The following is a 15,148-nucleotide window of genomic DNA, read 5'->3' as shown; positions in this document are numbered from 1 at the left end:
TTGGTCTAAGGAAGACACACATGTTTCCCTACCCGGACCGGGATTTCCGGGCATTTGACCTAAGGAAGATACACATGTTTCCCTACCCGTACCGGGATTTCCGGGCAGTTGACCTAAGGAAGATACACATGTTTCCCTACCCGTACCGGGATTTCCGGGCAGTTGACCTAAGGAAGACACACATGTTTCCCTACCCGGACCTGGATTTCCGGGCAGTTCACATAAGGAAGATACACATGTGTCCCTACCCGTACCGGGATTTCCGGGCAGTTGACCTAAGGAAGACACACATGTTTCCCTACCCGTACCGGGATTTCCGGGCAGTTGACCTAAGGAAGATACACATGTTTCCCTACCCGGACCGGGATTTCCGGGCAGTTGACCTAAGGAAGATACACATGTTTCCCTACCCGTACCGGGATTTCCGGGCAGTTGACCTAAGGAAGATACACATGTTTCCCTACCCGGACCGGGATTTCCGGGCAGTTGACCTAAGGAAGATACACATGTTTGCCTACCCGTACCGGGATTTCCGGGCAGTTGACCTAAGGAAGACACACATGTTTCCCTACCCGTACCGGGATTTCGGGGCAGTTGTCCTAAGGAAGATACACATGTTTCCCTACCCGGACCGGGATTTCCGGGCAGTTGACCTAAGGAAGACACACATGTTTCCCTACCCGGACCGGGATTTCCGGGCAGTTGACCTAAGGAAGATACACATGTTTGCCTACCCGTACCGGAATTTCCGGGCAGTTGACCTAAGGAAGACACACATGTTTCCCTACCCGGACCGGGATTTCCGGGCAGTTGACCTAAGGAAGATACACATGTTTCCCTACCCGTACCGGGATTTCCGGGCAGTTGACCTAAGGAAGACACACATGTTTCCCTACCCGGACCGGGATTTCCGGGCAGTTGACCTAAGGAAGATACACATGTTTCCCTACCCGGACCGGGATTTCCGGGCAGTTGACCTAAGGAAGATACACATGTTCCCCATTGTTACCTTAATTTTCGGGCATTTGACCCATGATAGATATACATGTCACCCTTCACTGATCTTTATTTCCGGGCATTTGATCCATGGAAGATACACCTGTCTCCCACCCTGGACCTGGTTTGCCGGGCATCGTTTTTCATATAATTCTCCGAGAGATGTGTCTCCTAGAACCGTATATCTATAACTCAACTGGTAATTTGGACTTGACTGAAGATGACCCGTATTGTTTCTTGGTTAGTTTGTGAAAGGATAAGATCACATACAACATTTTTATGAAAATATTGTACAAATTAAAATTATGTTTCTGCACAAGCATGTGTTGCTGTCGCCACAGACAAGGCTGACAGACTTTACCAATATCAAAAATAATACATAAGCGCACAATCCTCTATATGAGAAATAATATATAATACTGTTAAACAGTGATTAGAATTCGACTTGTTTCTATTATAAGTGGGTGGTATCATTAATACAGTTATGCGTTTAACTCTATAGTTAATAAGGTTTACGTCGACCTTAGGCAATTTGATAAATGTGGATACCAAGTAATCCAACGTCTGTTCGGCTCCATTTACAAAGATTTAGTTTTCTGGTAAAGAATGTGTCAATTAAATGACAAGAATGACAATGTGATCTAAAGGTGTACATGGTGTGTTTTTTTTTTTCAAAGTTAAGAAAAAAATAACGAAAACGATTTGTTTGTTACGGATATCTTGAGAAAATCAACTGCAACAACAAATACGACCTCTTTGTATTCATAATAAACGTATTTTAAGAAAATATCTTGGTAAAAGTTATTTATTTGTCCAAAGTAACATCACTTTCTAAAGTCTTATTGTCAATATCCAACTTTTGAAAAGTTGTATGCTCTGAAGTCAAACGACAAGGTGAATCTAATTCGAAAAGTTGCTTTGTATTTTAACTACTTTCTTAAAGAGAGGGACACATATCTGGAAATGTTAAGATATTTCCTAGATATTCACTGTTAACCATAGTACGTCAATATTGTTTAAATTGACTGCGTTGTTTGTCTTTTTATGTCATAACTTAATGCATTATGTTTAATTCATGTTGTATATTGTGTATTTTGGCCGGAGGCCATATAATCAAAATAAATTGAATTGAATTGAATTGAAATGAAAGTAACTCTACTGGCTGAGTACTTAAATCGGAACAGTACCTAAATTTGAAACACCCGTTATAAAAGCGTTTGTTTTTTTCGATCGCGATCGGTTTAATCCATATAGACGCTTGCCTTAAATACAAGTTCCAATGAATACGATACTCCGGTAATATTTTCAAATGTCAATGCATGGCACGCGGGGGAATGACGACACATCTCGAGAGACCATATGAGGAGGCCCGTTGAACATTCGTTAGCAACTGAAAAAGCCTGAATTGTACTGGATATCAATTTCCATATCAACATACTGTTTGTACAGTACAAACTTCTTCAAATGAAAAATGCTTTCGTGATTAATTTTGAGGGTTCTTGTTCAAGTAACGAAAAAACGTATAAAACTGATAAGATTATCTATTTAGGGGAGGTAATTTCGTTAATAGTTCGTGATAGTATATATTGATTGTCTGCCTTCCATGCATGTGCTTTTTTAAACATGAACAGAATGGTAAAGTTCTCCCAGGAAGCGCCGACCACAGCTGTTAGCGCGGTCAAGCGAAATCAGCGCAGCTTGCGTAAGGCTGCGGACGAGTTAGGGGTCCCTGTGACAACCATTCACAACCATGTAAAGGCTGAGGATGTGGCCCCGCGTGGACGGAGGCATGATTTGCTTGAAGATGACGAGAACGCCCTGGTTGGTTATTTAAAATACATGGCCAACCAGGGTGTTCCGGCCGACAGACTGACCCTAAAGAATACGGTTCTTCAGATAGTCAACTCATACGGTACATTAAATATACATAAACCAATTATGTATTGTGTGCTTTAACATTAATGTAAAATAGATAGACCGTTTACGCAGAGACATAGATACATGTAATACTCTGGTTTTCGCAAATATTGTGTTGTTAAACACAACAATTAAATTATTTGTCTTGCACATACACTTCACATATCACCCAACCAGGATAACAGCTTAAAAGGCCTATCAGATAAGTGGGTGAGATGCTTCATAAAGCGACACCCAGAACTATCCGAGCGCATGGCCGAGTACTTGGATAAAAAAGGCCAGAGTTTCCATGTCAAACCCGGAAATGATGGATACATTTTTTCTTTCGGTGGTGAAACTATAGCCAAATATGCACTCCAAAACAAGCCAAAACAGGTTTAAATGCTTAATGTTTAATATTAAATATTATAAATATTATAATGTTTATTATAAAACATAAATCGCCCACACATTTGCCTAAACTAACGGTAATATTCATCAGAAATAAGGAGCGCTGAAGTGCTCTACTGTCTGGATAAAGATGTTTCGGAAGTAGGAGCCATACCTATATCTGCAAGGATGGGAACATTTCTACCAGTGCCAGTAATTTACACGTATGTTTTAATTATAAGAAAATAGTGAATCCATTAAATGTTTAAAATAATACCACTGTTATCGTATTAATGATAAACCTGTGCCTATTCAAGTACTTCAGTGACTATTTATGCTTTTATATGTGTGCTGACTTTGTAAATCATACTTAATGTGTCGCAATTTTCGGTTATTACAATAAACGTAGAATGTTAAATATTGAGGCATTTTTCCACATCTCTTATCGATGCTGAATGTTTATCACCTGTGGTGGACAGTGGCTAAACATAAATTATTCATCTTAAATTCAGTATTTTGGTTTATTTGATTATTTATATTATTTATTGAATATATGAAGCATTTATTTAAGTTATCGAACATGTATGTTTCATTTTTCACAACCAATCTTAACCTTTTTTCAAGTAAAAGCAGTCTATGTATTGGCATAGCCTTCATGTTTTTGTTGGTGTCGATTTTGTGAAAAACCCTTGGTCATAACTCAAAAATGTCAAAAAATGCATATGTTGGTATTCATTTCATGACACCCTTGTATTTAAGTACAGCAAGTTGTTGCAGGTTTTTTCAAGAGGGAAGTTGACTTAAATGTATAATGGTAATATTCCTGGAAGAAGGTTTACCCACAATTTTGTTGTATTTTTTTTAGAAGTATTTGTTTATCAAACTGAATACACAATGAGCTCCGCATTGTCAAGAACATAATGAATGTTAAAAAATATGTTTTAAGAATGCATTGTTAGTTGCAAAACGCTTTCAGGAAGGCGAAGGAGGTAACCTTCGAGTCTAACCGTTTTCAAGTTATTGTCCGGAAATATTAATTATAAGACTATTGAGTATTGACCTTGGCTACTGACATCAAATACGGTAGGGGTTGTCTACTGGTCAAGGGCGATCTACCCCTGAAGTTTCAGGGTCGTTGGTCAAAATGTTTCTCTAGTTAGGATGCAGACAATACATGGTCTAATTTACAAATCTACGCTCTTTTTCTTCCAATGTATTGAATGCGCTGAAGACTTTAGCAGAAACAAACACCCACTCATTCACAACATTGTATGTGATATGTATATTCAGATCAAGCAATCATTACCTACAGCAACTGTCAAAAATTAAAATCACGTTTAGATGAAACATGATTAAAATGTATATAAACAATTCAAAGCAAAACTTAACATTTTTAAAACTTACAGGATAAACAAAATCAATAACAGAATGCAAAAATAAATAAAACGTTATTAACAATAAATCCGTGGTCATAATTCGGATGCATTTTTAATACATACTTTATTTTAACACAATACATCCATACTGATATATTTGTACGTCTAACGGTACAGAATGTGTTTGCAATTTTAATACATGTCATACGTAAAGAACACACCAAAGAAGTTCTCCGTGTCGTTGATTTGTAAATGTTGCGCGTGTGTAGTGTGAATGGATATTCGATCGTATTTGTGAAGTCGAAAAACCGCTGATATGTAGCTATCATATTGATCATCACTTTTGTTGCACAATGTCCTGCTTCTCTGCATGAGAATAGTTTCCGACCCATCCCTATGTGAAAACTGATACAAAACGTGGGAAAAGTTGGTTGCAAACGGTGTAGACGGATCCCGATGTATCCTTAGATTTGACAGTACAATGTATGTACCGTCCTGTCTGATGAATATCTCCCCTTCCTCTTCCAAGTGTATTATATTTCCATATGTTGCTGAAGCACCGTTCTTCTTCCACCGAACTTTCCGGAGGTCTGTGGCAATAACAATTAAAATATTCACTTAAAACTTATCCATACGTTACATAATTGTGCATCCTATCTGTAGAGCAGTACATGTAAGTAATGCAGAAAATTAAAACATATACCTTTATATTGAGAAAAAAGTAATGCTACCCGCGTATTTTGACATCGCATTGCATTATATGGTACCGGACTTTCTTTGACTAACATGGAGGTGTTGCAGAGCTGAAACTCATCTGTTTGAAAAGTCATTTATGTTTGATAGGCAACAATTAATTAAAGCATTTGTGTTATGTTTCCCTTTTCTCTGAAAACCCAAGCAGACTGATATGCCAGTCGGCTGTCATATGAGAATTTTCTTTCTCAATACGTTGGTTAACTTATATGGCCCTCAAATTTGTAAAACACATATACGCAAATCGTATACAAATGCATGTGCATTTCCAAACAAATTGTGAATATTGGTGAAGTTTTCGAGTTTCCTATTACATGCAATAGTCATACCAGTTTGAAATGAGGACCAGACGTGGTCAACAACGCCAACAACTTTTGCTCGCGGCACGTTTTCGTCTAGCTGAACTAAGTCACAGTTGTCTTTCCCCAAGATATGTGTTATTGTTTCTGAAAAGGCCACACTTAAGGTTAACGATTGTGAAAACGAAACGCCTGTACAAAGTAGGCTTACACCGGACAGTTCAGGTTTATTTATGTCCTTTAATTCATTCACAATTCTAAAGGGATTGTTTAAATTTTCATTACCTGTAGCTAAACCAGAGTTGTATTCGTAAACCTGCTCATCCATCTTCTAGATATGCAAAATAACACAAAACTTATAAGTTAATTGCAGTCGTTATCTAAGAATGCGTTTGAATGAGCAATTGTACCATGTTGGAGAGTGTTTTTGTTGTTTTGTCTGTACATTCACTGCCTTATCGGAACGATTACCAAGTAGGCGGAGCTTAACGGTTCAGTTAATAGCGTGTAGATAAATTACAACGCCATTTAAATGACATGTCTTGAAAACATGGTAAACTACAGCGACTTTATACACTACCCTCATGATTAAAATTACACTGGCGCTGAAGCATTGGTGTATAACTATAGCATAGCACTTACACATATGTATCTGTCTGTATTTCAGCCTTTTTCAACAATCAGTCGAAAATGAATATGAAACATAATAGTGCATTATTTATTGTACCCAATAGTGTTTTTTTTAACTCAAGCATGAGTATCCAGTATTCGTTTATATCCACAGTTAATAATCAAGGCCTTGTTTTTGAACAGGGTTGTTTCAACCCTGTTCAGTGTAGCCACAAACTCGATACTCACAACAGAAAATTCCTATTAATAGTAACAAATGTCGCAAGCCGATTTACCACCAAAAATATAGTCTGAGGAAGTGCAGACTATATTAATTGCAAGCTATGTTTCAAATAACCGAGGTAGATTTGACAAAGCAAGAAGCAATCATAACGCAATATCTATTTAAATAATTTAATCTGTTGAACTTAGATAAACATAACATTAAAGTAGTATCCCTGCACCAAAAGATGAATGAACATCGATACGTAAACAAAGAATTACTATCCACTCTAAGCGCATCATTTAATCACGTGACACAATGATGAAGCCAAGTGAATTTACAGTCGAAGAGAGATAATCCTGTAATGAGATAATGCAGTAAGTTAATCAGATTTCTCTGCCTTGCTTTTGTAAAGAAGAAGCGGGAAATCCAAGCTTGATTGATTGTCGTGCACATTTGAAGTCTACAGAGATGTTTGTTTTACTTTGTTTTAGAAAACTTGATTGTTTTACTTGGAATCATATGTTCTGATGGTTAGTATTGATTTGCATTTGTAGTCTTTTGTGTTTGTCTTGGGTTAGCAATGGATTGAAATGATCATTATTTCATTCAGCTGCATTTATTTAGTTTTGTCATGCATTTTTACGACATCAGCAGATTTTGTATTTAAACCGAGAATGGCAGTTCCGTGATATTCTTTTAGCCTCTTTCCATATACTAATATATGTGGGGTTGGTTACTGATGATAACATGCATAGATAACAGAAGTCACCATGGGAGTACGAGGGAGTACGAGTGTTTGATTCCATAAATCAGTAAGTTCCATGTCAATGTTTTGTTTTATGATGTACTGTGTTGTTGTTGTTGTTGTAATCGCTTGTATTATATGTGTGTTTTATATGCTTTAGCCATTTAATTTAATCTGCCACTGCACACGATTAAATCATACCTGGTATAAGATATAAGACTGTTTACGATGTTAACTTATAAACATGTTATTATTCATTATCTTATGGTTGTTTATATTTATATTTTCATTACGCTCCGAGATTATATCTACATTCGATAATGTTGAATATAGAGATATTGAAGAACACTGTGTTTGTTGTTTGAATTTTAACTGCTACATATGGTAACCTGGACATATAGACCCACCCTCGCTTAGGAATTACAAATGTATTCTCATCTTAAAACCTGGAATGACCTAGAAAGCAACAATGGTCTCATTGATCTCAATTATCACACAGTTTCCCTGCTTAAAACATCACGTGATAGCCCACGTGGGAATAACAAACGTGCTAAAGTGCTGACGAGTTACCTGACGATATAGAAATAGAAGAGAGTTGCTGACCATATAGACAATGAAAGAAAAAAAGTTTTGAAATTAAAGATTTTATGCTAACTTTATATGATGTATATATATCTACAATTGTTTGAAATTATTTAATTTTTCATCATTGTTATTAAGAAACCATTTCTCTTTAATCTGTTTTATTTTTGAAGTTGTTTTGTGAATAACAAGGCAAACATAGGCAAACTCTTTCTAATGAGTAAAGTTTGATTAGTATATATATATGTATATACTCTTATGTAACACCATATGATGGAGTTCTGCTCGGATTGGTGACGTTCTCCATCATTGTTTGCCTTCTTACACAGCGACATTAATTTTATTGTCAATAAAATATATTTTTTTCATTTACCATCATGCTTCAATAAACCTGGGGCAGCCCCTATGGTTGTTTTACACGCGGACTCTTAGATTCACTGTGCAACATATCAGCACCTTATTAATACTATTACTATTAATCATAATGGTAAAAACCCGTATAAAACCCTGTTCATACAGCGCTATCAGCGCTTTGATTTGTTGAGTTATGGGTTTATGATATGAGTATACAATTCAAGAATGATCAATTTCAAGGTTCTAACCAACTTAAAAAAGATGTCAACGAGTTCTAATTACTTAAATAATAGGTTATATGTACCTTCTGAATTTGCATCCTCAGAATTACGTCAGTTGAAGAACAGCATGAAGACTTGTTTTTCGCAGACCGTATTCTGTCGATGTCTTCAGATGCAACAGCGGGGAACCCAGGGAAACTTTGCAGTTCATCACATGACACACACATGTTTGTTGCATACTTAATTGATTTCTGACTGATTTTAATTGCCAATGAGCTTATGATTGATACAAATGAAATACAAAGGATGCAAGTGATTAATATGCTAGCAAATGCAAAAACCTTTATATTCGTTGACGGTGACATTATGTTGTGGTAGATAAATATATATATATCTAAGGAAAAAAATAGTGAAACATACAAAAGTTACAACACAATTTATTCAACGGTGTTTCGTTTTATTGCTCACTCACAATAGAAAATACTCAGAAATGAGTTTCCCCCAGGTTCCACAGTGTTAAGTTCATCAAAACAATCGTCCTCTGAAGAAGCTTTTAATTCGATTTTCATCAAGGATGCCTTCTCATGGCCTATCAAAATGGACGTCAGTACTATTTTCTGCCCAGAAACCGACAAGAGAGTGATAAAAGCTGTCGTTAGGTTAAGGTTTCGTTAGAATCGAGCTTAAGGAAAGTATAGTAAACAAAACCAATCCGAAAGATATTGCGATGTTATATTGAAACAAACAGTTACTTTCTATCTAATTTGCTAATAAATTTCGTTCGCAATCTTAAATTCAAACCTGCACTCTCACAGATTGAATGTTTTAACAACTTTTCATTTCTTATTTGTCTTGGAACAAGCCATTTTTCCGAAAATGCCTGAAAACAAGTGATATAAGACTGCTGACAAAAGTGCGATTTCATATTTTGTCAGCACTGGTTTTCAGGTATTTACGCAAAAATTGGCTCATTTCAAGACAAAAAAAGTTTACCAAACGGTTAATCTGTGAGAGTGCAGTTTTAAATCTAACTTAGCAAGAGATGTTTGTCAAACATTATGCACCCACCCCTGAGCGCCATGTTGTCAGGATTATATGGGCAATTGAATGAAATAAACATGGACCGAAATGACAGCTGATTTGTCATTGGCATTGGTTGCCTTTGAGGCAGTTTTAAGATTATGACCATTCAAACTGTGAGTAATCATGTTCAGATGTAGTCTGATATTTGCAAATAAAAATGTACCCTCTTAGCAGCAGGGAATAAGTAAATATGGAGAAAATTTAATGATAAATATGAGTCATGACCATGACCTTTGACTCTTTGACCTAAAAATCAAAAGGGGCCATCAACTGGTCACCCAAAACATAAATGTCATGTTTGAGGGCCATAGGTGCAGGCATTGTCAAGTTAATGCACCGACAAGCTTTTTGCGTTCAATGTCACTGTGACCTTGACCTTTGACCCGATGATTCGTAAAATCAATATCAACTACTGGTCAGGCCAAGCCCCTGTGTCAAGTTTGACGATCAAAGGCCAGGCATTGTTGAGATATTACTTGAGATATTACTTGGAGAAGCTTTGTTAACTTTTCCGCGTTAAACGTCACTGTGACCTTAACCTTTGGCCCGATGACCCCCAAAATCAATAGGGGTCATCTAATGGTCAAACGCAACCTTCATGTCAAGTTGGATGACCATAGGTCCATGAATTGTCGAGTTTGCTTTCAGTGTCACTGTGACTATGACCTTTGACCCGATGACCCCTATAATCAATAAGGGTCATCTGCTGGACAGGCCCCACCTTCAGGTCAAGTTTGATAACCACACGTTAAGGAATTGTTGAGTTATCATTCGGACAAGCTTTGGTCTACCGACGGACCGACCGACCGACATGTGCAGCAATATACCCCTCTTCTTCGAACGGGGTCATAAATATTTAACGATCTATAGTAGAGGTATAATTTGATGCAATCAACATTGTAGAACCGGTGGGGAAACGTGTTTTGGTTTATTTCATAATGAAGGTCATTTGCTACCATAAAAAAATATTTTGTACAACATAAATGAATAAGAATGAGCGAAAAAAATGAAATCTATTTAAAAAGACTGCAGGTGGTTCTTGAACCTGAAATAACCAAATTGTAATCATTATTTAAAAAATAAAGATGTACAGGTTAGATTTAAATAATTGTCTTGATTACACTAAAATCGTAATTATTCTTTATAACATGCTTGTTAACATGACATGCTTCATCAACTCAAACTGCTGGTAAAATCCCCGCCAAATGCCCCCGCACCCGGGGTAAGGCCCATTCCCCGATATTTTTGGAGCGAAAATAAAACCACCGCATTCACTCGGCATTGCAAGGCCACCTGGAAGGTAAAAACACGGCCAATTTCCCCCACGCTATCCCCGGTTTACCCCCCACGACCTGGGAAGGGGGGGCGTGGTTACAATTGACTGGTGCATTAGCCTTTCAAAATCGGAAAGTGAGTGAAGCAGACCGCACATTAATCTCTGATTTGATATGCTTCTGAGGTACAACTGGGCTTCTTGATTAATATTACTTTAACGATAATAAAGACCTGACAAATTCCCGACATAAATGATCGTTTTAAAGTGCGTTGCAATATCTCCCGCACTAAGTATTCAAATCTTTATCAAATCTCTGCAGTGTTTTCATTTTTCGCCTTGATTATAAATTTGTTTATTATAATCCAACGAATACTGGTTGAGAAGCAGTTTCCGACGAAAAGCAGTTTCCGACAAATCGCCTTTTCGCGTACTTTCTTTTGATCTTCATAAAGAAGGTAATGCAACTCAGTTACATGGTTACTAAGCAACCAAACATTGAAGTTCTTACCGAAGTACACGTAAGTAACTTTTATTATTATTTAAGGTTTAATGTTTATTTTTCATTTTGTACACAAACTTGCACGTGGGGAATCGTCACGCGCAGCGAATCGCTCATGCGTGTGAACCTAATTTGCATATCTATGAATAGCTTCAAGGTTTTTCTAAATGGAATTATAAGAACGATTATCATTGTGTACATATTTGTGAACACTGTTGTCGTGCCAGTTTCACACTAACATTCACTTAAATGTATACAAACACAAGTTCCTATCAGAAATGAATCAAAATACCATTGTTATTCAGAGTCTGTCTGATTTTGAGAATGAATTGACTGTCGTAAAGTTTAGGGTTTAAATAGTTGGTAAAAGCTGAAAATTGAATAATATTTCTCGTATTATAGTCTTATATTTAGTATATGTAATAAAAGGATAATAATACACACAATAGGCACCTTTAATCCGCCGCATTTTTGATTTGTCGGAAACTGCTTCTCATCACCAGCTTATCAGAACAGAGTAAGTATCCCCTTGGCACCCCTATTGGATACACTATATGTGACATCACACATGTGAAAAATATATCGACAAGAGCAGCTTCAGCTGCAGTTATCTAAAATGTAAGCAATTTTAGTAGGGATTTAAACACGTATGAATTATTCAATAAACACAGTAAAAACTGTCGGAAACTGCTTCTCAACCAGAGTACAGATAAATTGGGTCAACATGCTGCTTTTGCCTAATACTTCTTACTTGCTTTGTTCTTTACATGCACTTTACTGTTTGTATTCCAAAGCTTTCAAATAGTTTGTTTTTAATTACTTCAAAACTCTAACTAATATGCCTTTAAAAGAAATCGCAGTTAATGATTGATTTTATTATCCTTCTTGAATACGAACATATATTTTAAGCGATTATCAAAGAACTCATTATATCCATTGCAAGGCGATCCCTTCACGAGATCCTCTCTTAGAATGTCCCGAAATAATGTCTTATTCCGTATTATTCTTCTGCACGCTGTATTTAAAAGAAAAACAATTTTCAAAAGGGGAGCATTCCTCCGTATAACCCCTGTTCAAAATACAAACATACAGATGCATGGTAAATAACCAACCTGAGTGTAGAGCTTGTGTTTAAATTGCTCAATTATTTCTTCTTACGAATTTAAAAGCGCTAAGCCAAATGCGCAGACAGTTCTTTTCCGAGGGTCTTTATACCACCGTTTACCTGACCTAATTATATTGTGTAAATATTCCAGCCTGTTTGCTCTATTTATTATTTCGTAAAACTACGAAATGCCTTTAGGGCCATCGCCTATGAATGTGTTGATCTGAAACGCGATACTAGATAGTACGATGATGAACACGCGAAATCACGAAACTACGATGGTGAAAACGCGACAATACGATTATGAAAACGCAACAGTATGATAATGAAATCGCGATAATACGACCGTACGATGATGATAATGCGATAAACTATCGTGTTTTCACCATCGTACTTTCGCGTTTTCATCATCGTAGTGTCGGGTTTTCATCATCGTACTGTTGTGTTTTCATCATCGTACTATCGCGATATCGTGATATCGCGTTTTCTTAATCGTACTATCGTGTTTTCATCATCGTAGTGTCGTGTTTTCATCATCGTACTGTTGTGTTTTCATCATCGTACTATCGCGTTTTCATCATCGTACTGTCGTGTTTTCATCATCGTACTATCGCGTGTTCATCATTGTACTATCGCGTTTTCTTAATCGTACTGTCGTGTTTTCATCATCGTACTGTCGTGTTTTCATCATCGTACTATCGCGTTTTCATCATCGTACTGTCGTGTTTTCATCATCGTACTATCGCGTTTTCATCATCGTTCTGTCGTGTTTTCATCATCGTAATATCGCGTGTTCATCATCTTACTGTCGTGTTTTCATCATCGTACTATCGCGTTTTTACAATCGTACTGTCGTGTTTTCATCATCGTATTATCGCCTTCCGGTGCACATCATCATCATCAGCAGCAGCAGCAGCAGCAGCAGCAACAACAACAACAACAACAGCGGCAGCAGTAGCAGAAGAAGAAAGAGCAACAGCACCACCACCACCACCACAGAAACTTCTAATTCATCATTTAATTTGTGTTAAATTAGTCACTAGCAAGCACTCATTATTATGCCGTGTAGTAGTAGTAGTAGTAGTAGTAGTAGTAGTAGTAGTAGTAGTAGTAGTAGTAGTAGTAGTAGTAGTAGTAGTAGTAGTAGTAGTAGAAGTGGTGGTGGTTGTAGAAGCAGTAGAAGTAGCAGTAGCAGTAGCAGAAGCAGTAGCAGTAGCAGTAGCAGTAGTAGTAGTAGTAGCAGTAGTAGCAGAAGTAGCAGTAGTAGCAGCAGTAGCAGTAGAAGTAGTAGTAGTAGTAGTAGTAGTAGTAGTAGTAGTAGTAGTAGTAGTAGTAGTAGTAGTAGTAGTAGTAGTAGTAGTAGTAGTAGTAGTAGTAGTGGTGAATGGTAGTAGTGCTAGTGGTAGTCGGGGTAGTTGTGATAGTTGTGGTAGTGGTAGTTGTAGTGGTAGTAGTAATGGTAGTGGCAGTAGCAGAAGCAGTAGCAGTTGTAGTAGAATTATCATTCATAATAAAGACAGGTGCTCTTATAAGGTATATATGACGTCGCGTCATTTCACTTCATGATGTGTCATTCGCTTGAACGCTGCGCTAACGTTAGTTTTTTTCTAAACGACTGGAGAGTTTACGAGACGTTTCTTAAACGCCTTTGTTTTTGTCGATAAGTTGGTCGTTATTATGATCGTGTATTTCCGATAATGGCAGACCGCAAAAATGCTCTGAAACGCACCCCTGCATTTGACATTTTGTCATATGGAGGGCAAATTATTCTCTGAGCAAGCGCGCCGAAAGGCAATAGTACGATGATGAAAACACGACAGTACGATGATGAAAACGTGATAGTACGATTAAGAAAACGTGGTAGTACGATGATGAAAACACGACAGTACGAAGATGAAAACGTGATAGTACGATGATGAAAACGCGATAGTACGATGATGAAAACACGACAATACAATGATGAAAACGCGATAGTACGATGATGAAAACGCGAAAGTACGATGATGAAAACACGACATTACGATGATGAAAACGCGATAGTACGATGATGAAAAAGCGACAGTACGATGATAAAAACACGACAGTACGATGTTAAAAACACGAAATCACGAAACCACGATGGTGAAAACTCGACAGAACGATGGTGAAAACATGATAGTTTATCGCATTATCATCATCGTACTGTCGTATTATCGCGTTTTCGTATCGTAATGTCGCGTTTTCATCATTGTCCTGTCGCGTTTTCACATCGTAGTTTCGTGATTTCGCGTTTTCATCATCGTACTTTCGAGTATCGCGTTTCAGATCAACACATTCACAGGCGATGGCCCTAACGGCATTCCGTAGAAAACAACCTTGGATGTATGCCGGGTCATGAGTATTTGTTTTAATTATATCATTTATCAAATATAGTGTTTTAGCTTGTATTTATTGATTTAAGTTTAAATCGATTGCCTGTGACGTGTATTATTGCAAACAGATTCCCAAGAGTTATGTCATAAGGTTTAACTGCTTAATAAAATTACTACGTGATCTACTTGCAGCGGATTTAAACACGCCGATGTCTGAGAATGTAAAGCGTCCATATACATCCGAGGTTGTTTTCGATAAAAATGGCCGGGGAGTTCCGAATGCTTATTGCTTTTAAACTTTTTTATAGATATTATATGACAGAGGTCATCCCATAATCTACCTGGTAAGCAGAAAAATAAAATGTTATCCACGTTTACGCACAATGT

At 37.2% G+C, this 15,148-nt stretch overlaps 1 protein-coding gene across 2 annotated transcripts in view; it reads right to left on the bottom strand.

The window, feature by feature from the left end:
* The window catches only part of LOC128219854 (uncharacterized), a 68,147-nt gene extending 55,603 nt beyond the window's left edge, over positions 1-12,544 (bottom strand). Inside the window, exons 1-5 of one of the 2 annotated variants that reach the window (XM_052927974.1) lie at positions 12,418-12,544; positions 8,531-10,575; positions 5,996-6,041; positions 5,741-5,857; positions 4,538-5,248 (exon numbers count right to left, since the gene is read on the bottom strand). In XM_052927974.1, coding sequence (XP_052783934.1) covers positions 4,851-5,248; positions 5,741-5,857; positions 5,996-6,041; positions 8,531-8,812 — 843 coding nt within the window. In that variant the 5' untranslated portion in view covers positions 8,813-10,575; positions 12,418-12,544 and the 3' untranslated portion in view covers positions 4,538-4,850. Of the gene's footprint in view, positions 1-4,537; positions 5,249-5,740; positions 5,858-5,995; positions 6,042-8,530; positions 10,576-12,417 lie in introns of those variants that run through there. The other variant, XM_052927975.1, reaches the window with a different exon arrangement.
* Between the last annotated feature and the right edge of the window lie 2,604 nt (positions 12,545-15,148).

This window comes from Mya arenaria, chromosome 15, assembly GCF_026914265.1.
Source record: "Mya arenaria isolate MELC-2E11 chromosome 15, ASM2691426v1".
Classification (NCBI taxonomy): domain Eukaryota; kingdom Metazoa; phylum Mollusca; class Bivalvia; order Myida; family Myidae; genus Mya; species Mya arenaria.
This window is presented reverse-complemented; position numbering and strand designations above follow the sequence as displayed.